This window comes from Corvus moneduloides, chromosome 1, assembly GCF_009650955.1.
Source record: "Corvus moneduloides isolate bCorMon1 chromosome 1, bCorMon1.pri, whole genome shotgun sequence".
Classification (NCBI taxonomy): Eukaryota; Metazoa; Chordata; class Aves; order Passeriformes; family Corvidae; genus Corvus; species Corvus moneduloides.
The window spans coordinates 141,729,545-141,756,379 of NC_045476.1; the positions used below are offsets into that span (position 1 = coordinate 141,729,545).

The following is a 26,835-nucleotide window of genomic DNA, read 5'->3' on the forward strand; positions in this document are numbered from 1 at the left end:
ACTTGTCAAGTTATGCAGCCTTTCTTTCTTTAAATGTAGATAAACATTCCAATCTTGGAACATGAAAATTATTCTGGCTATGTAAATACTTTTGGTAATAACGTGTCAGTTTTTTTGAGCAAAGTACCACGTCGAAACTTTCAACTTTGGTGGTTATACCACAAAATTTACTACTAATTTTTGTACGAACCACTTCTAAAAAAGCTTTATATTGAAGCTGCATTTCCCCATGGGCTGCTTTCCAGCAGTGAACATTATAGGCATTATGTGGCAAGCTTGTGTATATGTGCACATTATAGTCATGTCTTGTACCAGCCCAAGGAGTACTTGAAAATCCCTATGAGTTTCTGAAAAGATCTGCTTTTCACTGAAGTCTGGGCTCATCTGTCAATTTTTTGAGTTTTTGTGAGGGTTACTTGGTAGTTTGCACCCTTTACTTTTTCATTCCTCCTGCTGGCTTCAATCTGAGGATCTGACTTTGGGGTGCTGCAGAAATGCTCTGGGTCTGCTGAACTTCCTAGACCTAGCACAAAGGGACAATAACTTAATCTTGAAACACTAGTGGATGAGTCTGACACATTCTCTTTCACTGCTAGTGCTCCTCTGATTATTGGAGTAAGGAATATGAAGTAAGACTGACCTGCAATCAGGACCTGTCTTACAGTCCTGAAACAAATAGAAGCTGTTTATCAGTAGCTTGATCAAAGGATATTGTCAGTATCTGTTGTCACAAATCAGAAAATACTTAATACTTCACAAACAAAATCTTCCAGGACTACAGATTAAAAATGTCATAGGAAAAATAGGGATAGAAAATCTGCAGGGAGAGAACTGAAACCTCTAGATGGTGTGTGTGCACATACTTGTTCCTACGTGCAAATAGTGCTGGTATGTTTGTGGTTCTCTTGATTGACCTGCAGGATACTTGGCAGAGATCAGAAAACCTGCTTGGTTATGTATGCTGACTGCTCCCAACTCACACCCACTTGTAATATAAACCACAGTTTCCTTCTGGATATTGGTTTCTGTTAAGCAAATGTATAATGGAAAAATTTGTTAGGAAATCAGGAGAGACAGTGATCCTCAATGTTTCCACATACTATTTTAGTGATGAATGTTTGGGATCCCTTGAGGTGTATAAATGCTGCTTGAGTGCCAACATCAACCTTCAGAACGTGTGGAAACTTGTTCTTGCATCCAAAACTGATTTCTGAAACTTAATTGTGTTTTATTTTGAGATTCTTTGGAGAATACAACAATCTCAGAAATATTGATTGGAAAAAATCCAATCCACCTGTTGATTAGATCTGAGAAGAAGGATCAATTCATAAAGAAAAAAGGTTTGCAATGCTTCATATCATATTTGATTTCAAGAACTAGATGGATATAAAAAGAGTTTAAGCTCTTGCACTGCATCCATTATAGTGATATACACCTACTAAGAACAATTGTAGAAATTCTGTCTGGCTTGATGTAAAACATGCAAGTATTTGTTCCTGAGGTTTGTTTGATTTGAGAATATAGGCTGGAATACTTGTCTTGTATGCCTGCCTGGACACTTTTCACTGCATCTTCATGTGTCTTCTATTGACTGTTTTTTCCATCTGGAGACACAACCACTCTGAGTCACTTGCTACTGTTCCTCTAGCAGGTTGTCACCCTTCAGGCAGGGCGAACGTAGAATTGGCTGGGAACAGTCCATATGTTATCTTCTCTTAGGAAGTCGGAGCAGGTAGCACCCTTAGCCTTTGAGTAAGGCTATGAAAGACCTGGAAAAGAATATCAAAGCTTCTAGCATCTACAGATTAAACATTTCAGGCATAAGAAAATATTTTATTTATTACTCCTGAAGAAATTATATTATTGTAGCATTAATATTGCTTTAGATCAAGACAAGCTTGTCCCTTTGTGGCACTAACCTTTAACATCTGGCAGTTGCCATTGACCACAAAAGATGCTGTGTCTAAACAGTTCATGAAACACAAGTAAATGGAAGCAAATACTGCCTTGCTGGCAGCTGTGGAGAGTTCCATCCCCAGATGTATTTGGCTGGTACTGACCTGGAGCTTGCATCCAAGCTGTGGATGGGCATATCTGCCATGGATTCATATCCTTATTCTATAGCTACATTCAAAATAAGTTTGAAGACAGCATGTGCTGGCTAAAAATTCTAAAGCTGAATGGTGCATTGGTGGGAGAAGACTTATTTTCAGCTTCATTAGTGTCATAAGCTGACCTCTGGATCTTATGTTTGAGAATCTGAGTAGTACAAAAGAAATATTGACTGTGGTAGTAGTTATTTAGGGATTAGTATGACTATTAATATAAAAGAAAAGACATGCAGGAAATTATTAGTGGGAAGTGTTGTGGTAAGTTTGTATGAAGATGCTACTCTACAGCATAAAGTCCTACCTTCCTACAGCTGTTTTTCTGATAATAGGCTCAAAATTGACGAAAATGATTACAGGCGTTGTCCTTGGCACCAGACTATCTGTGCTATCTAGTGGAGCCACCAGTGAAGATGTTGTCACAAAGGTACCCAGGAATGCAGTTGCGGGGATAAACAAACATTTTAAGCAGTTCCTATGGAAAAAGGAAAAGCAGCTCTCTTTCTAGACGTGGACGGCTGGTCACTGTAGAAGCAGCAGTGTTAAACCTCAGTCAATTTCATTTACCTCCTGAAACACCTTTGAGGAGGGTTCTCTGAAGGGAGGCTATAAACATCTATATATTGTGTCCGGGAATGGCTTGCCTGCTGGATTTGCTTGTTATCTGCTGTGATGAAACAATCCCCTTCCATACTGTGCTGCATAAAGATGACTCAGGGCTTTGCAAATAGTGGGAACTCAGTACAGGCAAGACTGAAAACTGGTGAGAACATATGCTTGGGGGCAAATGTGCCTACTAGACTTGGAAGCTACAGAGGCACTCAAGAAGATGAGCTTTAATTTAGAGAGATGGAATATAGGCTAACACTGTAGGACTCATGTGGAGGGAGGACTCTTCCACAAGGCATCTTGGGACAGTAGCCTTTGGGCTAAGCCTGGTCTTCACAAATACCAGTTTAGCTAAGGAGTGAAACACTGATGTAAGAACGCAAAGGGAAGACTAATAGAGTTCAGTAGAAATTTTCTCATGATATTTTCATAGCCTTGAGCTGGGAGAAGTGGAAGTGGTCTGGGAGCTACCTCTCTAGTGTGGAGATGTTATCCCAGTTCTAAGGGATAGCATTGGAATGGTGATGGAAATGGGTAGGTGCTTGATGCCATGCTCAGGAGATAAAGCAAAATTATTGAGGTAGCTTTGAGCAAGAAGTATGAGCCCTTGGAGGAGCAAGTTCTTAATTTTTTTTTTTCTTTCATAAAATTATGTAATAAGTAGGAGAAGCCAGTGCTGTCCTTCAGTGTTAGGACAACTTTAGGGGTAAGTGGTCTATGCAAATCTATCTAGCGAATTGTTAACTTTTCCTTTAGAGACTTTGGGAGTGTGTGGCTGTGCAGGAGGTGTATTTGTCTCCAGGGACACTGTCTTGAGATCAGTCAGTTGGGGCTGCCAGAGTCTGGAGACAGTGGTCTTCAACAAGATCCTATGTGTACCCATGTGCTGTGCTGTTAGGGAAAGCTGATTACCCCAGTGTAGTTTCTGTTGTTGAATTGCTCTTAATGCCACAGCAATGGGAGCATTATGAATGTCTAATTAGGCAGCCTGGACTTTGATATCTGCCCAGCATTTTAAGACAGGTTACGGTTGCATAGCCAGCTGCTGGCTCTCTTCTGCACTAGTTTGGCTTCTGATTGCTTCTATCTTAACTTGTGTTTGTAGTATGCAGCAGAGGATGGACTTGTACACACAAATGATGCGGCCAGGACAGTGTCCAAAGAATGGATTTGCATTTAAAGGCCCCAGCAGTTAGACTTCCTTAGAGAAGGTAAGGATAACAAACCCTAGGAGATGGGGTTTGGAGGTATCATAGTGTTTGATTCAGATAACCACCATATTCAACATGATTTGTCATTTGCTGCCCTGGGAATCTAGCTCTTTGCTATGTCCAGAATGTCACACTGCAATGTATAAAACCCTATCAAAGCCATAATTTAAAGGATTTTGACTACTCCAGTCATCTTAAGGGCTGGTGCTTTGCATGTTTCCCAGGGCTTCAAATGCATGCTTCTTCGAGCTTTAATACCAGTACTGAGAACCTGCAGGAAGCTTCTCAGAGTCAGTTCTCTCTGTGGAGCAAATTGTGGAGATGATGTTAGTCTCCTAGCAATGCACTAGGATGAGGCATTGGTTAGACAGAATGAGCCACTTTCTTAGGTAACTACAGAATCCAATGTCGAAGCTTCAAGCTGATGTAAAATTGCAGCACTGAAATAGTTTGTATAATGGCAGCTACTCTCTTGTGCTTTTTTTTGTGAGCTTTCTGATCAGGTCACTTCAGGCTTTCAGGTTTGGTTTACTTGATCTTCTGTATAGGAACAGTCAAAGGGTGAAGTCACCCTGAAAGCATTTGTGCAGAAAAATGAAGTTGAACTGCAAAGCACTGTATTGATGGCTGGACTGTGTGACTTATGTCGTAGTCTCAGAGGAAGATATAGAAATATATTTGCAAACAACGCTTCTGTAATCTCTAGTTTTTGAAAAATACATTGTCAAAGAAGTGATAAGATTTCTTGCATGCCCTTTTCTTTCTTATATTCCTTTTTTCAGCTTCCCTTCTGAAAAATAGCAGCAAAACTGTCCACTTTTTCTACTTTCCTCTGCTTTTAGCAGAGACAATTTAGCCCAGGGTCTAATGTACTTCTGGGCAAAATCTTTACCTGCAGCATCACCTCACTGTCATCTGCTCCAAGTATGCTACTTTTGCACGTGTGAAAGTGGCCATCTCAGCTCACTGGCTAACGAGCTGGCCTTTGGCTGGATTGATAAAGCTAAATCCCATCCCTGCACTGACAGTCTGAGCCATGCTTAGTAGGCCCCTGGCCTAAACTACGCTACATCGTTTCCCATCCATCTACAGTGTTGCCATACAGTGACTAGGTCAGGAAGCTGATCCAGCTGGGAAAACTCACAGAGTTTGTCTTTCAGTCTGTTTTCAGCCAGTTTACAGCTTAGCAGTGTGAGTACCTGTGTTGGTCCAGAAACAGGAAGGCAGAAGTGGCCAAAGCAGACACTGAGAGATATTAATGGCATTGTGATGTTGGACTTGATTGCAAAACTTGACCTCCAAAGGTAAAAAATCATGTAATAGTGAATAAATTCTGGTATACTCTCAGTGAAGCACTCTTAATTTTAATAGAAAATGTCATTGAAATTTTGTGTGTGTAAGGTGAAAACTAAAGCTTTTGGTTCTTCTGTAAAGATTTTATATTTAGGAAATCAAGAAATTAATATTTGCTTTTATCATGGTGTTCAGTGACTTGCACAACTTTCATGCAGATTCTTCCACCCTTTCTGATGTTTTGAACAAACACAGTGAGCCTAGATGGAGATTTTGATTATGTTTCCAGCTTTGCCACTTCTCAAGGCAATTGTGCTCAAGAGAAAAACCACCAGAACTCTAGAAATGACCAGATGGATCTCTTACTGTTTTAAAGTTCATGCACAATTTTCAGAAATGTGCACACAGGCCACTAAGCCCTTCACAGAGCGCACAGGTGCTGAGATCATGCGAGTCCTTGAGGGTTTCTGCTTGATAAAAAAAAGTGTTAAGCTGCTCTTAACACAAAAATAGCTAAGCCTGAACCTACAAAGTCTGATCTTTCATTCTTTGAAATAGCAAAAAAAAGTCTTTTTTACATAATTTTGCACACAGTTTAAAATTTTTCTTTTTAATTAAAGTGTTTTACAACCTCTACTTTTGCATTTGACATTTTAATAAAAAAAAACCTTTTGTCTTGTATATATTTGTCTAATCTCTGCAGAAGAAGCCACTGTAAACTTTATATGCAGGCATATTTTACACAGTGCAGAAATAATTAGGAATGTAAAAAGGATTATCTGAGGAAAAAAAATGCTGTGACTTTGTAAAAATGTGTGGGATGTTAAATGCTTTGTCTCTGATTCTTATCTTGTATGCTTTTCCTATGTACTCAGGTATTTAAATTTTAAAAGGCCTACAAGAGTAGGCATTTTCAAACTTGATTAGACTGCTTACTCAGAAAATGAGAAATGCAGTTAACCTCTTTCCTGTGGTACTATTTTTATATTTCCACTTTGTGCTCTCCCCACCCTTCTTGCTGTTTGTCTTCCATGCAAGAAAAGTAATTGTGACCTGTAGTTAAGACCCTGTGCCTTGTCTGCTTTACCAGTCAGGGCTGGTAGTTTGGTCTCTCTGGACTAGAGCAAGTAACCCAGCAGCACAGTGGTCACTCTTACCAGAGAAATCAGATTATGTACGTGTTCTTAAATGACTGATGGCTTCTAGCAGCAGTGGGTCTCCCTGCCTGCCCTGGGACTGGGCTTCAGGCACAGGGGGTAGATCACTACATCCTTTCCATGGCAATTATAGTCCTCATTTGTACTGAAGGAAGGGGGAAGGAAACCCTGAATTAAAGGGATGTGAGGCTAAAAGTTGCAAACTGGACAGGTTCTTTGGCGCATTCAAAATAAATACTGCAGAACTGAGGAATATAAGCACTTTAGGTAGGTGGTGCTGTAGGAGTATTCAGTTACCATGAGCCCAAATCCACAACAGTGCCTTGGTATCCCTGAAAGTAAGTACAAGGGAAGAAAGAGCAAAAGGGGGTGGTGGGGTGACAAAGTAGAAAAAGTCCTTCAGACAAGGCAAGTGATAATCTCATTTCTAGTATCTAATTAAAAAACCTCAACCTTCCCCCCCCTTTATTCCTCCTTGTTTTTTGCTTTTTGTGGGTGCAATCCTCCCCCACTCATTACAGCCATAGTAATCTAGATTTACATTTTATCCTGGAAAACTTCATACTGTTACAGTCTTAAGTATTTGACAGGGCCTTTCTTTAAAAATCACTGTTCTGTAAACATGAGTACATTGAACACAATTAATTGATGCAAAGTATTTTTAAATGGTATTTCCAACTTTTCCTTCTGAGAAGATGGTTCTGCCTTTAATTATGTAGCACAATTATAAATTAGTATTTACGCATAAGGAAAATTAGCCCATATAAGCCACTAGGGAAGTGATGGGGGAATAGAATCTTCGCCTATTAACTGCAGGAGTATCCCAAGTGTACAAATAGAGATAGACAATGAGTGGATGGGAAGCAGTAGGCCAGAAAAAGTTTGGAAATATAAATCACAAACTGAATGCAAAAATAATTAAATGCTTTTGCAAAAACAAACTTCATGTTGGGTTGCATAAATGGGCATCTTGTTTGGGATGCCTTTGTATTTTTCTAAGTATTCTCTACAGTGTAACTGTAAAACTTCAGCAAAACCTTATGGCCAACAATTTGCTCAAAAACTGTGGAGTGAACAGAGAGACTGTGCAAACAGCTCCCAGAGGCCTGCTGAAGGCATGGGCATTGCTTAGTTTGGTGAAAGGAGGCTGGGGAAAGGTATGAGAACAGTACATTAAAAAACATGGCTATGAAGAGAAAAGGAATAAATTCTTCCCACTGTGCATGGGACCAGGAGAGAGGGATGGAGTTACAAGCATGGGTTCAGAACAAACCTTCTCCTATGAGCAGTAGTTAAATACTGATCTGCATTCCCTGGGGAGGCTGCACAGTCTCCACCCTGGTAGTCTTTTGGGACTGGTTGACCAAGCACTCATCAGAGATGGCACTGGTATAACTGGTCCCACTGTCAGGCACAGATGTGGACAAGATGTCCTCTTCAGATGTTCATCTTTGTGATGATACTGTTTTTTTCTTAGGACCCTGGCCTCAGATGTTATAAAGTTAGCTGTACATCTTGGCCCCCAACTCAGATCATACAGATTTTTCACAAGCTCTCTTGTGTCTAGGAATCTTTGGATTGTATATTTTCAGAACTAATCCTTTATACTCTTTTTCAATATGTCTCTGTTTAAATTTATTACAATGTTAAATATCATTTAACCTAAAGCTGAATAGAATATTATTCCCCTATTATAATATATGTTTTAGAAAACAAATAAACTAGAAATGATATGTTTCCTACAAAAGGGGGAAATCTGTATGTTCTGTTTTCTTTCTGCACAATTAGTTGGTGACTCTCACAGTTTTGCTATCACTTAATATCTCCATTATCTCAGTTAGGCAGGTTCTCAGCTAGAGGCAGTTTTATTTATTTAAGCAGGAAAGCCTGAGACTCCATCAGTAAAGATGAAAGTCCAATTCCACAATGTAACTTTCTTGAGGTTAAGAGTATTGATTGAACTTGAGATGTGAATCTATTGCTCGTGTTTGAATGTGTAAAGAATTTGTAATATGAAGGTAACTGGAATTAATCTGAAAAAATATGTGAAAATATATATTATACTTTCATAAAGACTATATTTAAATTTACTGTGTTACATGGAGAAAGTTTTTCTTTCTTCTCTTTTTCTATGCTCCCCCCTCTGTCCTGTTCTGCTTTCCCCAGAGTCACCTCCTTGGGCTCTCTGGAGCTGGGAATAGAGTAGATTTGGGCTGTGCCCCTCACTGAGGGAGAGAAAGGGATGAAAGGAGACCTAGAGCACCAAGCATCCTGGGCAAATGTCAAAGTGCTGAGGACAACAAAGGGCAGGCGTCATCCTCTCCCCAGCATTTCCCACCCAGACATTTCCATGTCCCTTTCTGGTGCTGTGCTCAGGGCAGCAGCCTGTGTTTGCTGGGCTTGCCATCCCCTCAAAACAACTGGTTATTTCAGCTGTGCTCAGACAGGCATGGTCAGCTTATGGAGCCACATTAACTCCTGGTTTTGTTGTTGTTTAATCGTTAATCACTTGAATGGAGATGTAAACAACTGTGCTTTCTTGTATCCTCACCCAGAAAGGAGCCAAGTGATCCTTTTACACACCACAGGTCACAGATGGGCTACCTGGCAAACAAGTCTGGGCTGTCAGAGCAAGTGTAAGCAAGATGAGTTTGCTTTCACCTACCTTCGCTGCCTCTGCCCTGCTTGGTTTGCGAAGCTGATGGAAGGTCATGCTGTACTAAAGAAAACAAAGGAAAAAAATTTGTTTTCATGGTGTGAATGGAGCGTGGTCATAAAAACTGTTCTCCTGTGGCTGTTGCATGTCACGTGGCAGTTCCTTGGTGCATCTCCCCAGGGAATGTAGTTCTGGTCTGCTCTGGGAGCTCCTGCACTGAGACACTGCAGTAACAGAGTCGCAGCAAACCCTGCTGAAAGGACATACAGCCAAAGCACTGCCTACAGAACCAAGCTGGGAAACAGCTGAAAAAGCACTGTGGCTGCACTGAGAAAAGTTATTAAATACCAATCCCACTTCTTAATTTACTCATGTGAGAAATGTGGCTGCACACATCAGCCTGGCTGTGCTCAAGGGAGGTGACTGGTTGAGTGGCCATAGCTGAGCAAAGAGCCCACATGAGCTCCAGTAAATCCTACCCTCACTGGCTCTCAGTGCCGATGATAAACTGCCTGAAACACAGAAATATACTACCTCATACCCAATCTTTGGGGCGTTTTTTCAACTTTATCTCTTCAGTTAATGAAAGATATCACTTCTGCCTACAGGCTATGCCTCTATTCATATCCTGGGGCCATGACTTCATAGTACAAGAGCAATCCCATTTGAAGATCCCTTCCCTCCTCACCAGCCACGCTTGCACCCAGCCGTGTGTCACCACATGCCACCTTGGGTCCTGGGCATGGCACTGAGGGTCCCAGGGCATCCTTGGGTGTAGAGAAACAGCGGAGATCTTTAATTACTCTATAGCTGGCTATTAACACAGTTTGGAGTTGGATCAACAGTGGTGACCACGCACACAAGGGAGCCCCAGTGCCAAGCCAGGAATGAGCGGTGCAGAACTAAGGAGAACCATCAACAACACAGGTCTGTCACTAGAGCATCACAGGATCCCAGGCAATGAAGCAGCCTGAATGGACTCAGGGGAAATTTATGGCAGGCCAGCTGGAGGCTCTCACCCTGATGATAGCACTAGCACATCAAATCATCCCACACTCAATGAAGACTTCCCGTGATGGGTGAATGGGGGGAAGAAGCTTACCCCACCCAGTCTTGTTGCACCACGTAAGAGAAATCAAATGCAGGAGTGGTTTGGACCTCAAAAACTACAAGCCTTGTCTGCCCAAGCAATTAGTTACTAATCTCATGCTGATTTGTGAGCCTGACTGGTGATAAAAGAATGGACCTGGGCTCACCACACTCAGGGAGCCTGGAGGGGAAGTGCTGAGGCCCAGCTGTGAATTGCTGCTGGTGTTTGGGGTGTTTGGGCAGGAGCTGAAGCTGTGTGAACTCTGCTGCAGCCAGATCCAGGATGGGGAAGGACAGAGCGAGAATGTGAGGGAGGAGAGTCCTCTCTCACATGGCTGCAGTCACATTTAAGTGCACTTAGCAGTGAGAGCCCACCATAATAGCACAGTAATGAAATGGGAATGTACAGAAATGAGTGCAGAGAAAATTAAAGATGGCCTACATTAATCAGCAAGGCTGGTTTGCTTCTTAGAGAGCTGCTACACATTGGTGCCTGCAGAGAGAATCTATCCATCATTGTATAAAGAAGCATCGGCAGCAGAATGGGATTTTGTGAGTGCTTGCTCTGAGATCTCTAACACCAAATCCCATGTCTTGTGTCCATCCATCCACATGGGCAGTTGCATGGGCTGCTGCAATCTAGAGGCTGCTGACTCTGTCCATGCTGTCCGTGTGTCCCTCACCTGCTCCTCTGGCTTCTGGGAAACAAAGGATCACCCATGGCTTTGCTTAGCGTCCAGACTCAGCCCCTACATCAAAGCTAGTATGAGGTTACAGAGGTGTCTATGCTGCCAGCTCCCCAGCAGTACCAGCTTTCCACAGGCAGCAGCAGCATCTGGCACGCGCTCACCACATGAAAAGGCACAGCAGCGCTTCACCTGCATTTTTGGAAGACTGATGTGTAACTTGGAGGGCAAGATTCAGGCCAAATACAGAACAAAGCAACCTGTTTATTAAAAAGTTTCAGCCCATGCAAGTCTGCCTTTGGGTGAAGTGGGAAGGGATGTTACATGGAAAAAATGTCACTTACTTATAAGCTATCACAAAGTAAGCACAAAGTGATAGAGTGACATTACTAGAGCGCTCCACTGCTTGTGAGCCATCCCTGAAATACAGTTACAACCAGATGGGAAAAACTAGTAAGGCAGAGTTGAGACATGAGCTTTAACCCTTGATCCTTTTTCAGACAGCAACTGCAAACATAGTATGGAATGGCACAAGATGTTCATTACTTCTTTCTGACTTCAGGTTAAAAAGCAGCCCATGTTCAAGGAGACTGCACCCAAAGTTTCAAACCCGACCTGATCTCCAAGTCTCAGGCAGGCTGCATCCCCTTTCCATGCATGGTCACCAACTGCAGCTGCTCTGCAGGTTCAGAAACACCCTCACTGGTGCCTGGTGAAGGGTTCTGACTGTGCAGGTACCTCGGGTGGTGGCTGTGTGGGTACCCAGGGTTACAACCACCCGGGGAGCTCACGGGCTGTGGGAGCCCTTGGTCTGCAATGCCACTGGAGCATCACACAACATCACTGGGGATGTCCTTCCCCACACTGTTCTCCAAGCACGATCAAAAAGGTGTAACAAGGTAAAAATAAATAAACAGTGACAATGTAAAAGTGGGTGCTGTGCTTAGTTGTATACCTCAGGGCAGTAACAGCATATTTGATTACTCAGACCTCCATCCTTTGTCAGGAAAAAAGAGGAAAACAGTATTTGGGAAAAGCTGGGAGCCTCTGGCACAGCTGCCCCATCTTTATGGGCAGCATGCTGCTGGGCAGAATTAAACCACCCACCCAGCACTGTGTGGCAAGTGGGAAAAACTGTTTGAAACCAAGCTCTTGGCCACAAAGGGTTTGAGAATAAACTCCACTTCTGGCCTATTGTGCAGGTGATTTTCCCCCCCTCCCAACTCATTATAAAACCTATGAGCTGTGACCAGCTTTTTCGATGCTACAAGCAAGTAATTCTGCTGTTGACATGCCTGTCTGAGACCTGGCATCGCCTCCACCAGCTGAGGCTGTGGCCACAGAGAGCGTTTCCCAGCCCAAGAAGATGGAGCCTGGTAGGTGGAAATACAAAGAGGCAGTGTCTTCCAAATCTGTTTCTGTGTGTGCTCTGGGATAAATGTATAGCAGCTGAACCAACTGGAAGGAAGGACATTTCTGGTTTACTTAAATGAGCAAACTGAGCAACCAGATGCAAGAATAAAGAATAAAGAATAAAGAATAAAGAATAAAGAATAAAGAATAGTTGCGGCTTGTCCAGGAGACAATTTCAGAGCTGGGGGCTGGTTTGTGGATGGGCCACTTTCTCCTGCTCCTGTCCATGAGAAAACCACTGTACTGTCTCTTGGCACATAGGTGACTCGAACTGATATCAGTGGTGATCATACCCTTGCACCGGAGGGGAAACTGAGCTTTCCTTGATGGCAGACGCTGGCTCTCCCCGCAGTGCACACCAGGATCACCTGACAAATCCCACCCGGGTGATGCACAACACACTTTGGGTACTGACAGATTTACAGAAAGCTGCTTAGGGTAGAAGGCAGCTACACAGCAGCTGTAAAAGGTGCCTGCACATACTTATTTTGTTGTGTTCAGCTCAACTGAACTAATAAGACGAAAGGCAATTTCAAAGCACCTTGTAGATTGCCTTGTCCAAGAGCTTCTTAAAAGCTCACACAATTAAAGTGCATTTGATCTAAAAATATGGCAGCAGTTGTATAATAGCTATAATGTTTTAACCCAGGAGAATCAGCTCTGTTAAGTATATCACTTTACAACTGCTGGCACCTGGGAATAGCATCTGTGTTTCTGGGTCAGACTTTCAGATCTCAGTTTGTCAGACTAAAAGGGACTGAACCTCTTCTACCTAAAACGTAACAGCTCTCTCTGTACTGTGCACTCCAGTAAATCTAATGGCCAGCAGCAGTGCAACAAAAGTCACGGGTGAAGCTGGTGAGAGAACTGGTGTCTGTGATTTAGTCCATCCTGAAATCAGTCTCTGGCACCCCATTTCACTACAATTTGTGTGCTATGGAAGTGTTTCTGCTGCTGATTGATTTCCGTTGTTTCAAAGCTGACAGCGCTCACTCTGTTCCCCCCACCCCAGGCTGCAGAGCTTACCCTGGTCCCACTCTCTGGAGACTCCATGACAGCAGAGTCTGAGCAACCCCTGGTCTCAGGGAATCTGAGTTTCACCTTACTCTTTGCTAGCCTAGTGGTCTTTCTCTTGGGTTTAGCACAAGATGGCTAATGAGCATTATCTGTAAGTGAGGGAAAGTGCAAACAGCTTTTATCTCCGCAAAGCCAGGCAGTGTGTCCCCCCACTGCCTTGGGGTCAACAGCATCTGTCTGAGAGGTTAAAAACTACCAGCTTCTTATCTACAAAACCTATTGCAACACGGAGACCTGAGATATCTTGTTTTCTGGCTTTCAAGACAAAGGCCGAGGCTCAGGTCGACACTTTAAAGTTTCATTTTGCCAATCGGGAGTTTGCAGGGCTTTGTGTGTACCATCCCTGGCCAAACAGCCACATCGAGGGGCTGCTGTTATCACAAAAGTGAAACCTGTTTAAACAGTCATCCTGCTATCAAGTATTCCAGCCCTGCTATATCCAAGGAGAAGCAGGTAGTCAGTTCAAGGGCTGGAGCTGTTTGCTTGATAAATATTGATGGTGTGGAGCAAGGAGTATCACAACACTGCAAAAGGTCCTTAAAAATGTTCAGAGGATGAAAATTGCCAGCACTGTTGTGATTTTGAAGCTCAAATAATAAATGATTCAACAACTGTACAGTTACCATGGGGATGAATTCTCATTGAGCCTAAAATTACCAAGCTGCTGACAAGGACCTATTTTTAGTATCAGCAGATGTGTATCTTTAAGAACATCAGCACAGACCTACTACTGTGTGTCTGTGTATGCACGCCTGCTCGCCTGTAATTGAGTTTTCTCATGCTAATAATAAAAGCAAAAATAAGTAAATGTCTGACCACTGCAACAGACAATGCAGTGATTTAGGCTGGGGGTGATAAGTGGAAGTTGCAATTAATACCTGATAAATAAAGCATGCAAAGAGGCCAGATTGCCAGTATGTAACCGAACTAGTAAGCAGAGCCCTATCATTACTGTCAGCTAGCATGCTGCAGTAATGGAGCGTCTATTTTTGGCGTCTGTGAGTATCTAATGGGAAGCACTCATCCGCCCTGTCAGAGCCCCACGACACAGGAAAGCGGAGGCTCAAAGCCGACACGAGCTGCTGGCACAGATCCTGAATCCCCACACTCAAAGACGGAGTTTGTAAGCGCTCTCCCTCTACTTCGCACTTGAGGGAGGTGCGAGGATAACCGCGCAAGGAAGTCCCCAGCCCGGGCGAGGTGTGAATCCCCGCCGAGCGGCGGCACAGCGCAGCCGGTGCGCTGCCAAGCCGCGGAGCGCTCGCAGCCGGCGGCGCGGCTCTCCCGGCGCTGACTCACCGCAGCAGCCCCGCTCGGTGCCGCCAGCTCGGGAGCGGAAAGCCTCCTGCACCGCTGACTTTCACTGACTTTTCCTCATTAACTCTAATAGGACGGGCTAGAGACCTGCCTTTTTTAATAGCCTCATTTTGCTGAGGGAGAGGCCAGAGGGTGGCTATAATGACATCTCATTTGGTGATAAAAGGATTGGTTTGTTTTTGCCAAACACGTAGCAGAATAGACATATCTCTGCTCGCCTCTTGGCACGCCAGTGCAGTACGTATACATGCAAAAGGGGTTTGTTAGCAAACCAGCCAAGCAAAAATCAAAAGCAGTACACTGCAGCCGGATAGGATAATAGGGTATTACAGGAGACAGTTCAGCAGTTTTGTTTAAAAAACCAAACAAGCTCTTCTAGTTTCTGAAAGGCAGGCATGAAGACAAGGGAGAGGACTGTAGTGGTTCAGAGCAGGCAGCAGTACTCCTGCCTGCACTGCCATGTGAGACTCTGGTCACGCCTCCCACAGACAGCAACAGAGAATAATGGCATTTCAGATAAGACAGAGAAGAATTAAGGATCAAGAAAAGCCCTTGTGCTGAGACACATTTGGAAAAAAACGTGAACCATCTACTCCAGAGTAAATTATGCAAAGGAGTCTGATTAAATCATCCATCATTCCCCATTTTTGATATTTAACTGGGAAAGAATGGTTAGTTCCTCAGAGCTGGCTCTTGGAGATGTGTTGGCCATATACACTCTGCTCTGGGAGTGTACGTGCGTCTGTTACAAATGTTTGACTCTGCTAAAAAATATCACCGTGTTCTGCCCCTATAGAAAACTACACACACACCCCCCTCCCTTTTTTTTTCCTTAATATTTGACCTTAGCTGACTTAAACCTTGGGGGAGTATGGTGTTACTCCTAAGAAGCCATCCCTGTTGAACCTAGCCAACCAATATTCCAGGTGAGGTTCAGAGATGCTCCCATTCAGAAAACCTGAACAACTTGGCCATGCTGCTGGAGACAAAAGTGAGAGCTTCAGGAGATCTGGACAGCTGAACTGCCTGGGCTGGCCATGCCCTGTTAAGATCATACATGTGGGCTTTCTTCTGAACTTCCTAATGCCCTTGCCAAAAGAAGAATAGGAGGTATATACTGGGGAGCAGAGATGTACAGGACACAGAGGTATGTCTGAGAGGTGGTCTCAGGCTCATGGCTTATCTGAAGTAAAGGATGTGAATTTAACTATGTACCAAACAGAAACTTGACCTCACATTCAATTTTTATCTTGAACAACCAAAACTGGAGAGGTTTTGTTGTGCAGGCACAGTGATCAGAAACACCCACACAGGCACCCATACAATTTCTGAGAAATCACTGGTTCACAGGAAACTGCTTCCTGATAGAGAAGGTGTTGTCAGCTCTTGTCAAGTCCCAAGGCACTGGGTTTTATTGAGACAAGAGCTGCATCTATGAACACAATCCTAAGAGCACAGGGGATTGGGGTCCTTCAAATCCAGGAAAGGTCTTTTTTCTTGGCCTCTTAGGAATAACCCTTGCCCTTGGGCACACATGAACATTGCACTGTTTCGTTTCCTCTTGAGTCCCAAGGTATGATCCAAATGATCCAGATGTGAGCCATGGAGGAAAGTAAGATAAGAATGCCCAAACCACAAAGATGACCTCTACCATCCTTCCTGTCCTTCTCATCTGTCTTTTCTACTGCTGGAGAAGAAAGTGTGTGTCTCTGCCTGAGCAGTATCATCTGAACAGTGGATGTCCTCCTTGTCACAGATGAGCAATCGGTGCCTGGGGGAAGGATGTTATTGCTTTTGAAGCCTCACAGATTTTAGTGAGAAATACCAGAATCTAGACATAGAAGAAACTGAGGAGAATGGTCTTTTCAACAAGAGGACCCTAAATGAGAGTAGTACTCAAGGTGAATCAGGGTGAATGAATGGCAGGGAAAAGCCTTGAAATGACATGCTTGCTAAGGACTACATTCACATAGCCTGGATTCCTTATTCCTAGTTGAGATTTAGGGAAACACTGGGTGAATTCCATGCACTGCATTAGAAGGGAATATTTTGCTGCTTTGCTGCAAGCAAATGTGCCAACTTTGTGGGATCACAGGATAATGCAGGTCAGAAGGCTCTCTCAAGAAATCTCCAGCCCAAAAACTTGTCTGAAGCAGGGACAGCTCTGAAATCAGACCATGTTACTCAGTGTTTTACCCAGTCTGATCAAACCCACCAAGGATAGAGACCACAACCTCTCAGCAACCTGTTCCAATATCTGGCTGTCTTCATGGGGAAGAGGTTTATCCTTATATCCAGGACATAAGGATGTGGTAAATTAAATAATCAGCTTTGCTGTGCCTCAGAGACATTACCAAATACAGTGTGAGTGTTAACAACTGAGTAACTGCAGTTATTCAAGGGAAGAGGTTGATTCCAGGAACACCCAGGGCCATGAATTTCAGCTGTGAGCTATAAATGACAACATAAGTGCTGAAGTCTTTGGTACTGACAGTTTTGTCACCGTTGTTGAATGTACAGTCAAAAGAGCAGCAAGCCAATAGATGCTACTTATACTTAATTTCGTTCACTGTGATACGGGTTGGGGTGCAGTAGTAACTAACCAACTTAAAGAAAAAAAGAAAAAGGCAACTTGAAGAGGAAGGTGTAACTGCTACACCTCCAGTGCTTTCAAAAACACTTTGCAACAACCAAGGAGTCAATAACCACGCGGGTTCTGTTTTATAGCCACAACTATGGAAATCAGATTTGGGCAGTGCTGTACTTCTCCCACTTCCCCATAGAGGCCGAGGCTTCTAAGTGGAGCAATAGACAAAAGGTTCAGATCTCAAGTGCTGGGGTGTTGAGTACTGATGCAGAGCAAGCCCCCAAACTATGTCTGTCCTGCCATCTATCCTGCAAACCCGCAATCCCAGAGTCAATCAGTGACAGCAAAAGGGTAAAACCCTAGCAAGACCCAGGCCAACAGCACGCCAGAACAGAAGGAACAGTCAGTGCTGCCCACAGTCAGTGTCCACATTTCCACACCCTACTCAAGCCTTAGTTTTCTCTGCCATGCTACTGTTTGCCAGGCTACTTCCATCAGGAAGTTTGTTCTCCAGCTGGGTCTCCAAGAATCTTTCCTGTCATGATGGGGCTCCATAATATGCTCTCAAAGTTCTAGTAACCACTTTCTCTAGGAGTTAGTAAGGGGAATTGAGGCTTATGTACCCTTTTGGGTTTCAGTGTAGATCCCTTGATCTAGAGTGTCTAAAACCATTTTTCCCCAGAGTTGTTCCCATTCTTGTGTTGGTTCCTCACCTCCCCAGTTTAAAACTTTCTAAAGTTTATGAACTTAAAAGTAGTGCCTCCTGGATAACACAATTTCAACTTCTATGTGTCTGCAACCGCGTTTAAAACTACTGAAGCCAAAATAATTGATACTTTTAATAACAGATAAGCTAAAGCCATTGCAATAATAAGGCAGATCTGTATTATGCTGGCTGCAAACTTCAAGTCACTCCTGCACGAAGACATCCTTCAGAGTTATTCAGCATTGATATATACCTTACAATAAGGATTTTTGTTTTGTTCAGGAAGAAGAAGGTAAACCAAAACCCATTTGAAATTCTATTTCTTACAATAATTTGGTAGTTCTGGCAGGGTCTGATCTGCTTTTTCTAAGATAAGACCTGTTCAGGAGCAGCTATCAAGGCAATGCACACACAAGACATAGGCAGTATTGCACTAAAGACACATTTGCCTTAACTTTTACAAGACAAAAAGCAAAACTATATTCTTACATGGTACTTACTATATTTTTTTCTGAAAATTTAATTTTAAATCTAATTAATAGCACATGTCATTTTATAAGTCTATATTTATTCTTCGTGTCAATAAAACATCTGCACATCTGACCCTGAACACAAGTACTGTTTCAGCAAGTCACATCCGATCCATGCTTGTGTGTGCACATGCACAGCACCCAGGCTGAGCATGTTTGCTCTTTAGCCCCAAAGCATCTGTTTCACTGCAGATTGGAGAACAGGATCACCATGAACCAAATGTGCCATAAAGGCTTTCCAGGAAAACAAGCGGAAAAGTGAACATCAAGGCTGTGAGTCACTTCTAAACCCCTACTGAGGTAAGCTGTTTGATTTCCAGAGGTTCTTGACGTCTGTGGCCTCTCTTAAAAGGAAAAAATTAAAAAGGTGGGAGAAGAACAGAAGAAGAGATCTATACAGATGCAGATGTGGAAATTTATGTCTCTTATTTCCATCCTGCTACCAGTCTGGCACACTCCAGGCTGACTTACCCCTTTTTTATGGGAATAAGTTTTCTGTGTCCTGTGATTCAGAATCCAGCCACAGTTTAGGTCAGAGCTGACAGCAGCTGAGGGAGTTTGCATTGGAGGCATTGGAGGAAAGCAGCTGTCAAAGCAGCCTGGTGAAAGCTAACGACAGAGCAGAACAGCAAGATGGAAAACATAAATGTCTGGTTTTTTACCTTCCAAAACAACGTAGAGCTGAGATATCACACCAGTGGGGCATACCCGTGCACTGATAGATAGGTATTGCCAGAACAGCAACTGCCAGTGCTGCCTGCTACCAACAGGAGAGGATTACGTATCCCACTCATCTTCCATTTCTCAGGAGAAGCTGGGGATGTACATACATGCATTCAGTCATCTGCTTCAGCCCTGTGTGGTTTCCTCTGGAACACTAAGTTAGTCTTGTAAACAAGAAAAGGCATTGCAATGTGGATTTAAGAACACTAATAACCTAAATTTGCACTTTAACTGCGAGCCCATGCTTCTGTAGATTTAAGCCTTGAAACTAGGACAATTGTTGTGATGTGGGTAGAATAAGCCCCAGTCTCCTATGGTAAAATGCTTATAGCAGTAAATATTTACTATTAAGCCAGCCAGGATCCATTTCCTCTAATTAAAACATTTTCATCCTGGTGCTGTTTCATCCTTTACCACCAAATGAAAAATGTATTTAAGTCAGCGCTGCTCCTGAAAGTGATCCCATAGAGCTGGAAGACTACAACTTCTCTGGGCTGTAAAATCAATCAGACATCACCTCCTGAGGGGCAGCTGGTGATACAAGCCCCATAGTGTGCCAGGGAGCAGTGAAGTTCCTTGGATGAGGACTGAAGTACCTACATGGGAGGAAAATGAGAGCAGGTCCATTTATTCTCGATTTTACCACTTGGCTTCCAAGCTCAAAGTTCCAGCAAGATTTTTTTCCCCCTAGCTTTGAAATTGTTGCTGCTATAAAATATGTACTTGGGGCTGGAACTGCACATATTAAACTTCTTCATATAGCTCAGGATCTTAGAGCCTATCCTTAGAACCTCTTCATGAATGAAGTCCTGCCAAGATAGTAATTACAAGGAGGACATAGAGACAAGATGTTTTTTACAATTTCTTTTGATTGCTCATGTCCTGCCTAATGCCTGCAGTGATGAAGAGCACCCTTAGCTGGCTGTATTACTCTACCAGACACCATTATATTATATAATGGGAAGCAAAAATAATACAATTCAGATACAGGATATTGCATAAGGAACAGCTAATGCTGCACGCCTCTGAATTTATGGTGCTTGATTTCCTGTAGCTTCCTCTGTTGTGGAGTTTACAGTGTTTACTAATGCAGCTTGGGCACACTGCAGCCTTCCTCTATGGGCACCAGTTCTTTTCCAGCAGCTGCCTTTTGCCAAGGAAATTGCATAATGGCAGTTCTGCAGCTTTGACAAAGGTGACTGAGGTTAGGCACACAGCTAAAACATAATTTTTGGAAGAGAAAAAGTGAACCAAACTCATTGACTCAAGAAATGAGTTTGCTGATGTAATTTTTGTGTTCCCCCAAAGGCATTTATGTAGTCATTGTACCACTTTAAGTGGTATTTCCCAGCTACTTCTAAAAAAACCAAAACAAGAAATATAACCAAACAACAATAATAAAACAAAACAAAACAAACAAACACCCCAAAACAAACAAACAAAAAACCAAAACAAAAAGAAACCAAACCAGGAGAAAATTCCCACAAAAGTTGAAAATAATTTTGCTGTTAACTTCATCTGTTCATTTCATTGCAGCTAGGATTTCCCCTCCAATTTTTGCCCTATGTTGTACAAACTAAGATGAAGGACACTAATAACTTGCCCTCCAACTCACACTGCAATGTTTATAAGGAGTTAACCAGATCGTGGCAACCAAGAATTGACTGAGCTACAATATTTGCAAGTCAAGTGAACAAGCACATCAAAAGTACCCATCAAAAAGCAACTGAAGAGAAAAAAGCTACTTAATACTTGGGAAGAGTAATATGACACGGACAAAAGATGTAAAAGTGAAATACTTCAACCACAAGCTGAAAAAAATGGCCTGGCAAGGGAGGGAATGCACAGTGAAGAGAGGAAAATCATGGGGCCAGGGACTAGGAGGGAATGAGAAATGTTTTTTTAGATGGAGATGTAGGAGAAGTCACCAACACTGGAACTGGCCCCAGGTGACCAGAACTTAAACTGTGCATTAACCAGCACACATCCTTCTTCTCCCTTATGCCTTCCATGAGATGTGCTTGCTATTTGCTTAAAAGGCTTCTTTTAAACCCCATTTTAAGGACTTAGGGTGGAATCCCTACTTTCCCACCATGTTTATCATGCCAAGTACCATGCCAACATAATTTTTATAGCAGATTCTAAGTGCTGGTACAATACACAACAGTGAGCCACAAGGGAGACAGGTCACACAAGGGAAATAGCAGACAAAAATCACTCTACCTGCCAGACTTCTGGCTAAATTGAGTTACTTTCAAGAGCTCAGGGAAGATGGGAGTACAGAGAGCAAGATATAACTAGGATGCAAAGCTGAATTTTGGGCAGAGAGTCAGGAAAACAGTTGTCCAATCACCTAGAGAAAACTCAGGAGGAGTTAAGCAGCAATGTAGACTACAAATGAAAAAACTGTGGCAGCCCAGTGCCATGCTAGTGCAACACCAGAAAGGAACATTGAAAGATGAGGCTGTGAGTCTTCAGTGTATTTGTTTACAATATTACTTAAAATCAAGTTTACTCGCAAAATATAACCCCCTTTAGATATAATGAAATTAAATTTCTTCCCCAATGCACTGGAATATCATTTGTTACAAAAATCTAAATGGTTTACTTTTGGTTCTACAGCTCATGTCATCCACTGTAAAATGTGTGTTTTGAACAATTTTTTTTCTTCACAATATGGAAAAAAAAAGGAGCTAAAACCTAGCTAAAAGCCTATAATGAAAACACAATTTTAGTCCAAATTTAAAACTGTAAGTAAACTATATTTTCACTTATGAATGAAGAAAGTTTAAGCATACTGTGAAGGCCAAATGTGTTTCTGTTTTGCTTCTCTAGAAACCAACAACTGGTACTTGAAGTCTGGCACAGACTTAATATACATACTAAAGAAACCCCACCTCTGAAACACAGACACAGAAAACTTAGGAAAATTGTTATTTCCCAGGTCAACACTTTTTATCTTGTTTGGGAAACAAAGTAAATGATGACTTTATATCACAGTTTGTATGCTTGCATAGCGTAGCACAAGGCAAAGAAAAGGAGAATTTGCAACGAATCAACAGAAACCTTCTGGCAATACTTCAATTGGTCCAACATTTTTTAAAATTTGTCTTCCAAAACCAAATGAGCCATGTTTGATCTGTTCCCTTATGAAGAAGTGACATGTTCTATATTTTGAAGAAGACAAAGACTTATATGGAAGATGTGACAAGAAAGGCTGCTGGCATGAGCTTAGGATGTTCACATTATAATGAGGAAGATGTGTCAGTGAGTTATGCAAGTTATCTGAAACAAGTGCCAAAATTCCTTTTACCAAATCATCACACTCTGCATAACGCTTAGCTCACTATAACCCTTTTCATATATACATCTCTCAGCCTTGCACAAAGGAGAAGGTAAAAGCTATTTTAGAAGTAATTTAGGAAGCTTAAAAACCAGCCACTCACAGTGAAATTTATTAGCATCTTTTCTACGCCTCACTTCAACTGCCACTTTATTGAAAAGTGTTATTCTAGTAAAATCCTTAAAAGGAATGTCTTGAGGCTTTCAGTGACTACAAAGGACACTTGTAAAGTTAGCTGTTCTCATTAGTATACAGGGGCTAGGATTTGGGGAGGAGGAGGGGCGGGGGGAAGGAAAGGAGATGCAAAATCAATGCATAATTATCAATGGCAAAAAGTTCAAGTCAAACTCGACAGCTTTCAGAATTCCAGCTGACCCCCACCCACATACTTTTAACTAGAGTTAACCATTCAGGCTCCATTGGCCATGTCCAGATTTTAGCTTGTTTCCTCCAGTTTTTTAAGTAATTAAACTACCCATCCCAGGGTTCAAATTCAGTGTCTGCACAGCACATACCTACCTCCCTGGGCATCTAAAGGACAAATACAAGAATAACGAGGTTTTCAGTTGTGGCTAGTGGTTATATTCTTTGTATCTACTATTGAACTTTTTTTCCTGGAGAAAGAAAGAAACAAGAAAATTGCAAATAAAAATTCATTTGAAGGATGACCTACACACTACGTCATTGTACTAGAGGTTAAGAACTAATGGCAGATTCGAATCTTTTCCAAGTTGTACAAAATGCCACAAAAGCAGCCCAAGTTATGAGAAAAAGGACTTCAGATGTTAGTAATTAAGGAGGTTCTAAAATGCGGTGAACTTCATTTTTTGTGTTTTACATGCTTTGATATGGAAAAACTGCATTCTACTTATAAATTAGTCAAGATAAAGCTAGTAACATCAGATACCGGTCCTAGTGCATGAGGAATTCAGTGAGACATCATAAAAACCTTCAGCATCAGTTTCTAGTAGTAGCTGTGGCAGAGAAAGAAATCTAAAATATTTTGTGGATTTAATGTATTCATGAAAGAACTAATCACACAAGTAAACGTAGCTACTCAAATTGCTCTCTTGCACAAAGGCAAACATCTTCCATTTTCTTTCATGTGGGATTGCTACCTTCTTCAAAGGAGAAGCTTTTACCTCAAATTGAGTGGGGGTTGGGAGATTGTTAAGCTCCAGTCTGTGTGATGTGTTCAGTTCTGATCTTGAAGCTCAATGACTCCTAAAAACCCAACACAGGATTTTACAACGGAAACTATTCAAAATAGGTATTGGAACTTAACGACCATTGAAATATCTAGTTTTGGTTTACAGAATTAATTTTTTTTTTTTGATTGCTGCCTAGATGTCTTGTCTCCTTTCTAGAGTCTTTCTTTCCCCTCTATACTCAGAGAGAGAAAAAAAAAAAACCGAAAACAACCCAAACAAGTGACCAACACAAGCCCTGTTCCTTCCCCAGTACAAAATACCTAATTTTCGTTTCAGTACGATTTGACTTATAAATTCCAACAGCCACATTCTCGGCTGCTCGAAGGGGCGTCTCACGGCTTACAAATGAACGCTGCTGGCAAACAAAGGGGCTCAGTTGCATCTCCGTGCATTAATAACCGGTGTCCCACTGCATCAGACTATGCGGATTGTTGTGGGGATTTTTTTTTTTGCTTGTAAAATGGAGATCTTAAAACTGAAAGAAGATCAAGGGGGTACGTGCCTCCCGGGGCATCATCCACACAGTTTTGTTCTCATGAATCAGAATTCATTTCCCCTTAACAATGAGACACAGACCCAAAAATAAAAACAAGACCACGTTTATTCAATACAGACAGGTTAATTAAGACAGTAAGTCCTGTAAATCAGGAACACATTTCAAACGCTCCGGTACGAAGTGCATATATTTAAAATCAACAGCTGCATCTTGTACTTGAGCCATTGAGTTTGTCGGGGAAGGGTGGATTCAGGGTTTTTCTTTTTGGTAGAAAAAAACTTGTTTCGGCTACCTTGCGTGAACAATGCATCTCAGGCTCCATTCACTCATTTCTTAAGTCCAGCTGCCTTCCAGCTTTGATATTCACATTTTTAAAAACTGCTTCATACAGTCACAACGAGAAATAATAACAATAAACGTTAAAATAACAACAAATAAACCCCCAACAAAAAACCAAACCAGCCCGGGAGGGGAAAGGAAACACCTCCCGCCGGGGTCAGCGAGGATTATTGCAAATGGCTCCTGGGAGACGGAGGAGCTCCGCGGCAGCGGGGGACCGGCGGCGGGGGGGTCCGCGGCCCCGGCCGGGCTGCCCCGGCGGGGGGAGGAGAAGGAGGAGCTCCCGGGGAAGGCAGAGGGGGGGGGGGGGGGGGGGGGGGACACAACAACAACTCGGGGCGGGCGGCGTGCGCGGCCTCACCGGCTGGGGCTCGGCGGGGTCCGCGCCGCGGGTGACCTTGGGGCGGGGGGGTTCAGGCACCCTCCCCGCCCCAACCGGCCCCGGCCAGGGGGGCCCCGCCGCCGGGACACACTTACATCCTGGCGGAGCCCGCCCCGCGCTGCCGCAGCCCGCCCGGCGGGGGCTCCGCTCCGCCGCCGCCGCCGCCAGCGGCCGCGCTCCTTCGCTCCGGTCACCGCCGCCGCTCGTCCCCGCCGGCTACTGCAGGGGCTGCACCGCCGCCGCCGCCGCCTCGCCGTCCGCGCCGCCGCTCCCCGCCGAGGCGCTGCCGCTGGAGGCCGCGGATGCCGCCGCTGCTTGCCGCCGCCGCCGCCAGCTGCAGCCGCCGGACGGCTTCTTTGATGAGGTTGCCGGAAAGGATGAGCTGCTGCAGGAGCCGGTGTGGGTCCTCCTCCTCCGCCGGCCCGTCGCCCGGCCCCGGCGGAGGCTGCTTCCTCCGACGGGCGGCGCTCCGCAGCCAGCCCCGTCCGCACAGCTGCTTGGTCACCCGCTGCTGGCCGCTCCGGTCCGGCCGCGGGGGCTCGACGTGCTGCGAGTGATCTTGCTGCGGGGCCGGTCCCCGCGGTGCCAGCAGCCCGGCGCCGGCCCCGCCGCCGCTGCAGCACCGCGGCGAGTAGGGGGCGGCGCGGTCGCGGGCGCTGCCCGGCCCCAGGTGCTTGGGGGCGCGGGGCGGCGGCGGCGCCCGCTGGGCGCTCAACTGCAGCACCTCGCCCAGCTTGGCCACCAGCGCGTCCACCTCCTTGGAGCCCGCCTGTCCCACGGCGACCGGGCGCTCCAGCAGCAGGAAGCGCTCGCCCGGGCGGCACGGCATCTCTGCCGGGTCCCTGCCGTGCCGCAGCCGCCGCAGCGGGACCGGGGCCGCCGCCCGCCCGCCGCCCCGCGCGCGCGCGAGCACACGCGGCTCCGGCGCTGCGGTCGCGGCTGGAGCTCGGCCCGCTGGCGTTGGTTTGTAAACAATGGGTGACGCGCGCGCCCGGGCGCCTCCCACTGCGCCGGCCGGGGGGGGAGGGAGGGACGGCCCTCCGGACCAACCGCTCGCCGGCCGCTCCCGGGGCCGGCGCCCCGTGCAGAGAGGGCTCGGCCAATAGCGCGGGGGCGGCTCCCGCCGCCGGGCGTCGCCGGCCGGGCGAGGCCGCCCCGCGACCACCGAGCGCGACGCTCCCTCTTCAGTCTTCTTCCCCCCCGTCTGCGCGCCGCGTGGACCGGCCCGCTTTCAAACCCCGCACCTCGGGTCTCGGGGGCGGGGCCGCAGTGATTGGCAGGAGGGGGCGGGGCGGGCGGCGCGGCGCGGCGGAGGGTCCCGCACCGCCCCGTCGCCTCGGGACGATCACTTGGAGGGGTCACGGGGGACCGCGGGGAGGGCGAGCGGCGCCCGGTGACCGCCCCGTGACCGCCCGGTGACCGCCCGGCCGGTGCCGCCCCCGCCCCGCCGTTAACGGCCCGCGGGGCGCCGGTGCCCCCGTGAGCGCCAGGCGGTTGCGCGCGTGCGGCTCTCCCGCAGCACCGCGCGCCTGGAAGCGAGAGCTGGCGCTTCCCAGCGGAGCGCGACCGGCCCGCACCGGCCTCTTCGGGAGCGGCCGCGGCGTTGCGATCCCCATTAGCCAGCGTAGTCGCCCGCAAGGTTCCGTGTTGGGATCGCGGCGCGCTCGTACCGCAGCGCCCGGTCTGACCGCTTGGTTCGCCCTCGGCGGTCGTCTCTGCCCTGATTGCTATGCCTGCTGTGTGCCCGCACCCGGCAGCGCGTTGGTTTGGGGCTTAATTCCTTGACATACAAATGCCTTTGGAGTCTTTTTTGTCATCACTAGAATTAGCAGACGTGAAGCAACTCTGTGCAGGTGTTCTGCCGGGGTTTCTCTCAGCCTGCAGCTTACTTCATGACCTGCA

At 45.0% G+C, this 26,835-nt stretch overlaps 2 protein-coding genes across 7 annotated transcripts in view; one reads left to right on the forward strand and one right to left on the reverse strand.

Moving 5' to 3' along the window:
- The window catches only part of ESRP1 (epithelial splicing regulatory protein 1), a 37,304-nt gene extending 26,799 nt beyond the window's left edge, over positions 1-10,505 (forward strand). For 2 of the 6 annotated variants that reach the window (XM_032129507.1, XM_032129500.1), the window contains exon 14: positions 3,823-8,468. In XM_032129507.1, the coding sequence (XP_031985398.1) occupies positions 3,823-3,913 (91 nt within the window). In that variant the 3' untranslated portion in view covers positions 3,914-8,468. Of the gene's footprint in view, positions 1-3,822; positions 8,469-8,933; positions 9,024-9,642 lie in introns of those variants that run through there. The other 4 variants (XM_032129499.1, XM_032129494.1, XM_032129472.1 and 1 more) reach the window with 4 other exon arrangements.
- A 13,794-nt stretch (positions 10,506-24,299) lies between these two features.
- Positions 24,300-25,844, reverse strand: LOC116453761 (GSK-3-binding protein-like). Its single transcript, XM_032129521.1, is given in 2 exon segments — positions 24,300-25,249; positions 25,251-25,844. Coding segments are annotated over 2 exon segments (612 nt in total). The 5' UTR covers positions 25,763-25,844; the 3' UTR covers positions 24,300-25,149.
- Positions 25,845-26,835: the final 991 nt, after the last annotated feature.